The 12,555-nt window shown below is 43.8% G+C and overlaps 1 protein-coding gene across 1 annotated transcript in view; it reads left to right on the top strand.

Moving 5' to 3' along the window:
- Positions 1-12,555, top strand: part of Rec114 (REC114 meiotic recombination protein) — an 88,044-nt gene that overhangs the window by 17,021 nt on the left and 58,468 nt on the right. Inside the window, 1 exon segment of the mRNA XM_051156567.1 lies at positions 11,996-12,085. Coding sequence (XP_051012524.1) covers positions 11,996-12,085 — 90 coding nt within the window.

Below are 12,555 nucleotides of genomic sequence, written 5' to 3'. Positions count from 1 at the left end.
AGTTCCCACACATTTTTTCACATGAGAAATATGATTTTCTCAGTAAGAAATGATTTCTCAAGTTGTCCCACATAAACGCAGTGCGTGGCTTACAAAATATGTTTTATTCAACTGTGCCACGGGCGGGCAAGGATTCTAGTCAATGTGGGCTGGCAGAAGTTAAGTTTGAAGGACTTAGAAGTCACAAGGAGAGTTCAATCAGAAGCCAAGAGCAGGAGTCAAGAGAGGGCTGAGCAGCTCACTACCAGCACAGTCGCCTTCACCTCTCCTGAAACCCAGCAGCTGCTCCTGGCAGGACCACGTCAACCTTGGTTCTGCATGCAGAGCAAGCAGCAGTGGCCTCATATCAGCCTGTGTGCAGAGGCAAGCCAGCCATGGGGAATGGTAAAACGGCTCAGTGTGGGAAGTGGATACGGTTTCATCCATGGGAAGGACACCAGGAAGATTCATCTGTACACCAGACTGACATAAAGAGTAGCCCCAGGAAGTACTTTAACAGCCCAGGAGACAGAGAGGCTGGAGTTTGGTACTGCTGAGGGAGAGAAAGGTGTGGAAGCAGCAACTGAGACAGGCCGTAATGGAGCTGTTCTTCCGACAATGAACTTGCAGCAGACCATGGCCATTGCTGATGTTATCCATACAGGGGTCTTCTACATAGTTGAGCGGGATTACCAGATATGGAGAAAAATGAAGGACTCTGTGCATTTTCAAGGCCAGGCCAACAACTTCACCCTTGTTTAAGTAAAGTCCCCACCTCGCCAGTTGTCAAGACCCTGAGAGAGTTAGTCACAGTATTGCAACCCCCTTGGGCAGGCGAAAGTGAGGTAGGCTGCTGACAGGCACAGTACAGGGCACAGTAGGTGTTAGAGCAGGTGTTCTCCAGGCCACTCCTTACCACAAAGGGACAGGCCCAGAGGATGGCAGTAAGGAGGATAAAGAAAGTGCAGGCGGAAGGCCCCTCTAACGTCCCCTGTCCCTCATTCAAAGGCTAACAGCATTTAGGAGTTAGACCGGTGCGGGATGGATAAGAATTGGTGGCTGAGAGAAGTACTGAAAAGCAGATAGATGGCTCAGTTTGAGTATTTATCAGTTAGCTTCAGACAAAGCCTGCCCTGTTGCTTGCACCTGGGATGGACTGCTCCCCTAGCCACCCTTAGCATGTCCCCAGTTACACGCTGCACTTACCACTGTTTGTCGCTTGCTGTATAGGTGTGGCCACAGAGCTCCAGGAAGGCAGGGTGTTTGCTTTGTTCAGTGATGTTCCCCATCCTGAACAATGCTTGGCACCTAGTGGGTTTCCAGCAATATTTGTTGAATGAACAGATGGATGAATGAAGCTTAAGGCCAGGGGCTTTCCTGTGTTTTCCTTTCCCTGTCACTTGTAAGAAGGGCGTGTACGGGGAGGGTAATTATTAATGCTAACTGGTTTGTTTAAGTGCTTGGATGGGGCCAGAGAGATGGTCCTGTAACACGAGTGCCTACTGCTCCTTCAGAGGACCCAGGTTACTTCTCAGCGTTCACATGGTGGCTCACAACCACCTGCCACTCTACTTTCAAACAGCCTCTTCTGACCTCTGCGGGATCATACACACATGTGCACATATTTTTTACACTCACGTATACACACGTAGACATGAAATAAATATTTAAACATTGTTAAATTCTTGAGATATATTCTTTGTGCTTTTAGACAATTACATGTCTATATAAATTTTAGGATTAGTGAAATTTCTACAAATTAGCAATTATTTTAAAATTTATATTGATTATTATTGTGTGTTGTCTGTATATATGTGTGAGAACAGTGTTGTCCCACAAAGGGGACAGAGGACAGTTTTGGGGAGGACTCAGTTTTTCCTTCCACCTTTACATGGGTTCTGGGGATCAAACTCAGTTCATCTGGCTTGTGCAGCAAGTGCTTCCACCTGCTGAACCATTTCACAGTCTCAGAACTTTGATTTGGATTGGCTGGAGGATCTGAGACCTGACCTAGCTTCCTATCTTGGCTCCAGCAAACGACCACAAGCTTAATGGCCTAGGACAGCATCCTATAGCTCACGTTTCTGCAGGTCAGAAATCTAGGGTGGTATTTTATGGTGCTAACTTAATGCGAGGGAGACTGAATTCTTTGCAGAGGCTCAAGAAGGGATCCACACTGTGCCAGCACTGTCTGTGCCTGGCCTCCACCTCCACATCAGCAGTCACGTTCCTTCTCTGGCTGGCACCCTTTCCCTTAATGATGCGCATGACTGCACTGGGCCCATGTGGATAATCCAGGATAATCTCCCTATCTCAGGGCCCTTAATCACATTAGCAAGTCCCTTTTGCTCTGTAAGATAGCGTCCACAGGCTCCAGGTATTAGGACACAGACACTGTTAGCTATTAGCTTACCAGCACTTTATTAATACGAAATCTTCCTGACCATGAGCAGCGCTCTATGTGTTTATGATTTAAGTTTATCTCAACTTGTAATGTACCACTCTTCCACATAGTTTGTCATTTATTCCTAAGTAGTTTGTATTTTTGATGATATTATAAATTTTGATGCTTTCTTTCTAGTATATCCCTGCTTTCTGTGACCAGATGACAAGAACCAATTCAAGAGAAAGAGGGCTTATTTTGGCTACACAGTTCCAGGGGCTACAGTTCACTGTGGCAAGGAGGGTGGGTTAGGACAGTCTGGAGTGACTGGTCAACCGTGTTCACAGTGAGGAGCCAGAGAACAGACAAGAAGTGGGTCTCAAGGCCTGTGCTCAGGGACCCGTCTCTTCCAGCACTACCAGTTGGAGACCACAGATATGCAACCAAATGTGACTATGGGAGATAGCTTACATCCAGACCACCTGGTGTATATGAATATAATTTGTTTGCATATGTTATCTTGTAAATGCAACTTTTTTTTTTTTTTTTTTTTTGAGATAGGGTTTCTCTATGTAGCCCTGGCAGTCCTGGAACTCACTCTTTAAACCAGGCTGGCCTTGAACTCACAGAGATCTTTCTGCCTCTGCCTTCCAAGTGCTGGGATTAAAGATGTGTGCCACCACTGCCTGGCTTTGTAAATACAGCTTTTCAAAATTCACTTATTTTAGTAAAGTTGAATAGATTTTCTGCACAGACCATCATTGTCTGTAATCAGATGTGGCTTTAATTATTCCTTTACAGTCCAAGTGGTTTTTGTTTCTTGCCTTTTCAGTTAGCACAACTCCCCGGTAAAGAATATTGACCAATGCAAAGAATAGATTTCTCATCTTGTTTCTTGAGAGATGCTTGTCAGCATGAAGTGTCCTGTTAACTGTCAGTTTCACACACAAGCCCTGTCATCTGGAAAGTTCCATCTCATTTTTGCCTTTCTGGATTTTAGAATCAGAAGCAGGTGATGGGATGCATTCCATGCTTCTCCGCAGTCTCACTTATTGACCACACAGATTTTTGTCACGTTAGCTCGGTATACAGCACGGAATTCAAAACACTTCCTTATTTCCCTTTTATTATTTGTCCATATGCTATTTAGAAATGCTACTTAATTCTAAACATTTGAGCAATTTTTCAGCACCCTGGTACTGATTTTTTCACTTAACTGCGCTCAGAGAATATTATTTGATTTATTTGGACATATTTCCATTTAATGGGATATAGTGTGATACCTTGGTAAATATACATGATATAACCAGGGAGGGAGGGGGAGGGGAGAGAGAGAGAGAGAGAGAGAGAGAGAGAGAGAGAGAGAGAGAGAGAGAGAGAGAGAGATCGATCTTACATATACATGTGTGGGTGTGTACCTGACAGCCTGCAGGCCCCAGCAGTTCTCTGGTTTTCAGCCCCTCTACCTCCAGCCCTGTAACTAGGAGTTATAGTTGTGTGCCCAGCCATGCCTGGATTTTATATGGGTTCTGAGGATTTGAAACCAGGCCCTCATACTTGGACAGCAAATGCTTTTTATCCCCTGAACCATAGAGTATTTCCTATGTTGTCTCCTAATAGTTTCATAGTTGTTGGTCTTATATTTAAGACTTTAATCCATTTTGTATTCCTTCTTTTGTTTAATAAAGTTTTATTTTTCCAACAGTATAATTGGCTAGACTTATTAATATGTCTTTTCTGGCAGCTAGGGTGTTTCTAACATTGTGGATAGCGAGCACTAACTTTCTACTGAAGAGACTGTCCTTTCTGTACTGAGTGCTGCTGGTCGTGTGGTTAAACCTATTGACCATAATTGTGTAGGCTTCTCAGTGCTCTTGTACTTTTCCCCTTAGCTGTTTTGGTGCTACACCATGCTGCTTATGTTACTGTGTTGTGAGGTCTGGCGGTGTGATGCTGCTAGCTTTGTTCTTTTTACATCAGGTTAGTTGCTTTTTAGTTTGGTTTGGTTTGTTGTTTTGATTTGCCTTTGATGCATCTGTAGGTCATTTAGGGAGCGTGGACATCTAGACAACATTAATAATGCCACGTATGAACATGAATGCCTTCAGTTTCTGTTCACCATGTTTCATTTTTCTTTGTTTTGACATTTTTTGTCTTAGTGGCCTATGCTGAATAGTTTCGTTTTGCTTTTAATATTTTAAGACTTTATTTATGCCCAGGCATGATAGCACATGCCTTTAATCCCAGCACTTGGGAGGCAGAGGCAGGTGGATCACTGTGAGTTCAAGGCCAGCCTGCTGGGACTTTAGCTCAAGACATCTCTAAGAACACCCAGTACTCTTGACCCCTGAGCCATTGTTCCAGCCCCTATGCTGAATAGTTTTATGTCAACTTCACACAAGCTAAGGTCATCTGAGAGGAGGGAACCGCACTTGAGAAAAATGCCTCCATAAGGTTGAGCTGTAGGCAAGCCTGTGAGCAATTTTTTAAATTAGTGATTGATGGTGAGGGCCCTGCCCATTGTGGGTGGTGCCATCTCTGAGCTGGTGGTCCTGGATTCTATAAGAAAGCAGGCTGAGCAGAGCTATGAGGAGCAGCCCGGTAAGCAGCACCCCTCCATGGCCTCCAGGTTCCTGCCCTGCTTGAGTTCCTGTCCTGAATTTCTTGATGATGAACAGTGATGCCAAAGTGTAAGTCAAATTAAGCCCACCCTCCCCAAGTTGCTTTTGGTTATGGCATTTCATCACGGTAACTGTAACCCTAACTAAGACAAATTGGTACCAGGATAGTGAGGTATTGCTGTGACAGACCTGACCATGTTGTTTTGGGGAGGATTGTGAAAGGACTTTGGAACTTTGGGCTAGAAAAGCATCGAGTGTTCAGAGTTTGATGAGCTTTTCCGTCGGAACTTAGAGGATGAGAATGTTGAAAGCAGTGCAGGTGATGAGGCCTGCCTTGTGAAGTTCTAGACCCTAGAGGAAAGTTTGAGAGTTATTTAAAGGCTCTTATCAGGGGTGTTTTCTAATTTGAGTTGAGAATCTGTGGTTGTGGTTTGCTGGGGTTAAAGAACCAGCTGTGATTAACAAGAGGCCAGAAGCACTTAAATAAATCCTTTCCTTTACTGAAACAATTGATGCTGGTCAGATGGAGTTAAGAAGTTAATGGTGATGGAAAAGAGACAAGCATTGAGGTGAAATCTTTTGGGAAGTGTTTCCTCACGAGTCAGCCAAGGTTGTACCTCACACAGACAGCCAAACTTGGTAATGTGTAAGAGTCACCCAGGTGACAGTGATTTCGAAGGCATGACAGGACATGAAAATCAGCTGAGGCTTTGCACTGTGTGAGCCAGGAGGCCATTGGAGAAGGTGCAGCTTCAATAATCAGTTGAAGCCCTGGAACTGAAGGAGCCCTGTGAGGATGTGAGGCTTGGTGCCATGAAGAATCCCAGGAGAGGCTATTGGTCAAAGTGCGATGCAGTTCCAGCGAGACCCCCTAGCATTTTGTAGATGCCAGTACCATGGGGTGACCACCAAGGACAGCATCATGCATGGAGTGGAGCCTGCTAGCTCCTGCAAGACAAGCTGTGTGTGTTGCAGAGGGTAGAACCAGAGAAGTGACCCAGACCCCTTGGAAGAGGCCAGTAGATCATGAGTGAGTCCCAGACATTGGATGTGGGATGATTTACAGTTGGAGTTTGGTTTTACTTTGATCTGATTGTGACTGTGACTGGTACTTTCCTCCTGAAGTAAGGAGGCATTTAACTTATTTTTTATTTTACAGGATCCCACAGTTTAGTTTAGGTTTTAAAAGAGACTTTGGATTCTTAAAGAGATTGAATTCTAATTTAATTTGTAAAGACTGTGGGACCTACGTTTGTAAAGACAAACATACTGTGCTGTTGATATTAATGTGTGATCTTGGACATGAACCAGAAAAGAAAGGTGGCTTACCAGTAATGTGTTTGTGTGTCAAGTTGATAAGGGGTCAGTTGTGCTGGATAGTTTGACACACACTAAAGTCATCTGAGAGGAGGGACCCTCAATTGAGAAACTACCTCCATTAGATCAGGCTCTGGGCAACCCTGTAGGGCATTTTCTTAGTAATTGATAGGAGAGGGCCCAACCACTGTGGGTGGTTCCAACCCTGAGCTGGTGGTCCTTGGTTCTATAAGAAAGCACGCCAAGAACACCATGGGAGTAAGCCTGTAAGTAGCACCCACACCTCTATGGCTTCGGCAACATCTCCTGCCTCCAGGTTTCTGCCCTAACTTCACTGATGAGGAACAGTGAGGTGGAAGCCTAAGCCCAATAAGCCCTTTCCTCCCTCAGTTGCTTTTGGTCTTGGTGTTTCATCACAGTAGTGACCTTAATTAAGACATGGTCTTTTGCTTGTTTATTTTTATTTTTGTGTTTCTTGTTTGTTTGTTTTTTGAAAGAGAGAGAGCATAAAAAACAAAGTTGGGTGGGTAGAGAGATGGGAGGAATTGAAGGTGTGGAAAACAATCAAAATATATTGTATAAAAAGTAGTCTTTTGTTGTTGGTGGTGGTTGGGTTTTTTGTTTGTTTGTTTGTTTTGTTTTTGAGACAAGGTTTCTCTGTGTAGCCCTGGCTGCCCTGCAGCTCCATCTGTAGACCAAGCTGGCCTTGGACTCAGCTTGCCTCTGTCTCTGGAGTGCTGGGATTAAAGGCGTATGCCACATTCCCCCGACTCCATGCACACATACCCAGCTGAAAAAAAGTTTTTAATATAATCTGACAGCTTCTGTCTTTAATTGGGATTTTTGAATCTTTACATTTATTATGACCATTGATAGGGTTAATTTAACTTTGTCATTTGCTATTTGTTGTGTATTTATTTAATCCATCTATTCCTTTTGTTTGTTTGTTTTGTTGTCACTGTTTGAGATAGGATATTATTCTGTAGCCTTGGTTGGCCCCTGGACTAGGTGTGTAGTCTAGGCTGTCTTCAGGCTCACAGAGGTCTGCCTGTCTCTTCCTCCCAAGAGCTGGGATTAAAGACATGTACCACTAATCCTGGCTTAAATTTAAATTTGACTTAGTTATTTTCAAACTTTTTCCCAACGTAATATTTTTATTGATTAGTTAGGAATTTCACATTGTGTGCCCTGATCACACTCACTTCCCAGTCCTCCCAGGTTCTCTCTCTCTCTCTCTCTCTCTCTCTCTCTCTCTCTCTCTCTCTCTCTCTCTCTCTCTCGCGCACACACGCACACGCACACCACCCTGTGACATCTCACTCCCCAATTTAAAAAAAAAAATGAAAGAGGCAGGCAGTGGTGGCATATGCCTTTAATCCTGACACTTAGGAGGCAGAGGCAGGCAGATCTCTGTGAATTTGAGGCCAGCTTGGTCTACAGAGTGAGTTCCAGGACAGCCAGGGCTACACAAAGAAAACCTGTCTCTAAAAACCGAATCCAAAAAAGTCCCCAAAAACCATGATGTGAAAATAAGAAAGAATCAGTAAAAGCTGAAGGAGGGAAGGCAGGAAGGAAAGAGAAAGAAAGAAAGAAAGTCCAACTTGTGTTGCCCATATACTCACTGAGGCATGGTCAAACTCCCAGTAGCCAGCCCTTTAAAGAAAACCGAGTCCTTACCCACCCCACCCCAGGTCCCTGCCAGAAGCCATCAGTTGTGGAGAGCTACACTTCAGCATCTTTATCACAGTTTTTTAAGAGTTCTCTTCGGTTGCTTTCTGTCTAGACTATTACTTTTTTGGGTGTAGGGGTAGGGGTTGTCACCGAAGCCTTTATGTCCCTCTTCCTTATCTGGGAGTCGACAGTCATCACTATGACTGCGAAATTAGTTTCCTTGCCCTTTACAACCAGCAGGAGCATGGGTCATGGACCTCCACAGGGGTTCTTGCAACAGCACAGACTATAGGACACCCACGTGGTCTCTGGCCTCAGCTCCTGCCATGGACGTCAGCTCGGCAGGACCACCCTTTGTGTTTGTGGCTTGTGGGTAGTGACACTGCTTCGCATTCTCCTTTGCTCGGCAGGGCAAGCAGCACCCACTGCAGCCACCATGACTCCATGCTGAGAGCAGGCTGGCTGGCTAGCTGGGACCTGCTCTAATGGCCCCAGCAGCCTGTAGATGGAGTGTATGTTGGGGTAGGCTAACTCAAACCTCTGGATCTGGGCTCGGACGGCCAGGCATCTAGAATTTATTTTCATTATATTTATTTACGAGCTTGCTTGGGATGGAGGCACTGGGGAGGTTGTGCCACACTGTGAGTGTGGCGGTCAGGGAACACCTTGCAGGAGTCAGTTCTCTCTTCCCGTCATGTTGGTCGGGTGTCTTCAGTCTTGGCTGCAAGTGCCTTTACCTGCTGAGCCATCCCACAGTCTCCTTTTTTTCTATTTATTCTTCCTTCATTTGGATTGAGTATTATTTATAATGTCAGTTATTAACTTTTAATGATATGTGCATAAAGAATTCCCATATAGTCACCCAGGTGATTACTATTTCCAGTATTCTGCACTTCTTTATGGAGATCTCAGTTTTCATCTGATCTTATTGTTCTGCCTGAAGGACAACTTTTAACTTTCCCTCCCCTCAGTATAGTTCTCCTAATGATGAATTCCTTCTGAAAACATATTTGTTTCCTTTGAAAATGATGCGTTTTAATATAGTGCCTTCATTGGAATTTCAAACTCATTTATCCAGTAAAGACATTGTGTATGTGCTAAGTGTCAGGCGCTATCTGAGACATTAGCATATATAGGATATATAGCAGTGATCCATCTCAGTCTTTCTGGAGATTAGAATCTGCTCTGGGCAGACAACTAACAATAAGTGACAAAGTAGGGGAAAAACAGTAAGAGGTATGGAGAGAAATAAAGCTGAGGGAGAGGATGGGCGTCTCAGCTGAAAGGTAAGTAACACTGAATCACAGAGCTAGAGAGGAGAGCGGTGCTCTAGGCGGGACTCCCAGCTGGCACAACCCAGCAGGTTCAGGAAACAGCAAGGAGCCACAGTGGGGACAGAGAGCTGACAGAAAAGCAGAGGGTGGTGGTTCTTTGGAGGGAGGGAGCCGTTGGAAGGCTCTGGGCTGGCAGTGTCCAGGTTTGACTTTACAGGATCGTTCTTGCTACTTCATCAGATGGAAATAAGCCGTACTGGAAAAGGAAGCAGGATCAGAAATGAAGCCAGTCAGGAGGTCACTCTAGTAGCCCAGCTGCCAATGATAAGGATAAAGAGAAACAGCCAGGCCTGAGGAGAATTGTCTGGTTCTGTATATTTTGTCATGAAGAATTTGCTGATGGATTGGATTTGGATATTTCAAAAGGAGATGTGGATAACTCTCTGGTTCTCCCCAAGAGAGCTAGAATGATAATTTGTTTTATAAGGTAGGAAAACTGCCAGTCAGTGAATCAGTGTAGGAGAAGGTAAGGTGCTCAAGTGTTGGGCTATTCAATTCGAGATGTCTGACACTTCATATAGAGATGCTTGCTGCCCGGGCAGTTGTGGGCTACAAGTTGAAGAGCAAAGGAAGATCTAAACAGACCTTCCTAGAATTCATAGTCATCACTTGGAAAAGTAATTTAGAAGGAAATGGCATCTTTGAAATGAACATTCCAAGACTAACTAGAATATTCATAACAGTGTACTTTGCATGAAAGCTATACCGGGGGGGGGGGGGTCCCTAACAGAAATGAAAAAAAAAAAAAGGCATAGTTGTAGTGATACTCTACTCACAGCCATTTCCCTGTGTGCACATGCCACAACATTGCTGAAGCCAAACAAAAATTATGTAAGTCAGGGCTCAAGAGATGGCTTAGTGGTTAGAAGCACTTACTACACTTCCAGGGACCCAAGTCCATGTCCATGTTAAGTGGCACAAAACTACCTATAACTCCAGCTCCAGGGGATTGGATGCTGCCTTCTAGCCTCTGTGGGTACCAAACAGATGTGTGCATACCCATATCCATATTTTTTTTATTACTGTGCTGTTGGAACCAAGTGTGGTGGTGTATGTCTTTAATTCCAGCACTCAAGAGGCAGAGGCAGGCAGCTCTTTGCCAGTTTAAGGCCAGCCTGGTCTACATAGTCAGGATAGCCAGAGCTATATAGTGAACCCCTGTCTCAAAAAAACAAAAAATGCCTGTTGTTGAAGGTCAGGATGGAGATTATTTGGGAGAGGACATAGCTATAAATTAACATTTTGGATACTTTCGATGTCAAAGTTAAGGGGCTGGAGAGCTAGCTCAATAGCTTTTTTTCTGAGGGCCCAAGTTGCTTTTCCCCAAGGACCTGGGTTTGATTCCCAGGACCCACAAGGCACATTACAGTTACCACTAACTCCAGTTCCAAAGTGTCTGATACCATTGTCTGGCCTCCATGGACATCAGGCACACAAGTGTTGTATAGACATACATGCAGGCTAAAACGGATACACATAAAATCATTTAGAAGTAAATTGTCACATTTAAAGTTTTGCTATCTAAATACCTTATTGTCTAGTTTTGAAAGCTGTGCTCTCTTTCTAAGTCATCATAGCACATGAAACTGGCCATGCAAACTGCTGGGCAGCACGTTCTGTAAATAACCAGGGTCCAATGTGGAGAAAAGCAGAAGCAGCACCTGAAGGACCTGGGGCAGGTTTATAGCATCCCTCTCGACATCTGAGATGTCTGCTTTTGAACTTTGAAATTTAAAATGAATTAAAATGCAGGAAATTGTGAATTTAATTATGTAACTAAAATTCTAAAACCTGCATAAGAAACTGTAAGGTAGAGATTGTTTGGACCTTAAAGAAATATTCCTAACTAGAGCTATTTGTATGTTGATTGTTTAAGCTGTAAAGTTGTTTACCTTACAATGCTATTTGTTTTTTTGTTTTGTTTTGATCATCCAGTCCCTTAAGACCCGATTCTCTCTCTAGGATGTGTTTGGTGGTGTTTCCCTGACACCTTGGCTTACATGCCTCAGTTTTCTCCCCATAACTCACTAGACTGGAACAGTATACCAAGTAAAGCTAACAAAATAGAACACCATGGAAATATATGAAGGCCTTTTTTTAGGCTCAAGATAAAGAAAGGGAAAATAGAGAGTTACCAACGCAGGTGGTGAGTTTTAGGATGCTTTATTGATTTCAGGTCAAACTCTTCAGTGGGACCACCCCTGAGAAGGTTAATGTAAGCTGCTGGCTGCTGCAAGCCGAGAGCTGCAGAGCTGTGGGAAGCTAGAGCTGCAGCTTTACATGGCATCAGTGCGCTAGAGGTCAGGAAGGAAGGCGGCTGGTTTGTGGGCCGTTGAAGTAGATCGCTTGGCTGAAGAAGCTGGGGCTCTGGCGGCCTCTCAGCGACTCTGGAAAGGCAGGAGACTTCGACCCCTGAAAGAGATCCCTTATTAAAATACAGCTGAAGAGTAGAGCTCAAGACCCACCTCTCTTTGTTAATCCTGTCTTCTTTCTGGTTTTAATTTTATTTCTTAAAAGTACATCTTTCACATATATATATATATATATATATATGAAGGAAGCTTGACAACACAAGAAAACAGTAAATGAAAAAGCAGTTCAGATCGGTGGATCGGTGTGAGAGAGAACCTGCTTTCAGAACTGTTTCCTGTATATCACAGAGATACTTCTCACACTTTTATTTCTTCAAGGTTTTTGACTCCAGCGAAGAAACTGGATGTCTTGTTCTCACCATCGTGATATCAGGTCACTTCTTCATTTCCCAAGGGCAGACGCTGCTGGTAAGTTGTACTGCAGTTCAGTCTACACTCTCTTTTTCTTTGTAGCTTTGTCATTGTGTGTGTGTTATGGGTGTGTGTGTGTGTATGTCTTCTGGCTTCTTCAGGCTTTCTGAAAATCATTAACTTCAGCTAAGTAAGGACTTTCTAGTGTGTTTTAACAGTGGGAAATTCAGAAACATACTGATTATTTCCTGCCTCGGGAAGTTTTGGATCTAGTGATCAAAGTAGATCAGAAGATTGCAGTTAGCCAGAATGAGAAAGGATTCTTAATTGCAAAGTTTGAATACAGGCTAGTGTGTAGAGAAGCCTCGTGGCTTTTTCTAGGTAGTGGGAGGGAAATGGAGAGGGAAAGAGAAAAGACAAAGAAACAGCTAAAAGAAAGCCAAGTGTGCTATATTTCATTGATAAAGGCTCTGTAAGACGCTGACTTTACAAAGAAACACTTGTCCTTTTTATCCTGTGTATGCATA

The sequence above is a fragment of the Acomys russatus genome, chromosome 14 (assembly GCF_903995435.1).
Source record: "Acomys russatus chromosome 14, mAcoRus1.1, whole genome shotgun sequence".
Lineage (NCBI taxonomy): Eukaryota > Metazoa > Chordata > Mammalia > Rodentia > Muridae > Acomys > Acomys russatus.
This window is presented reverse-complemented; position numbering and strand designations above follow the sequence as displayed.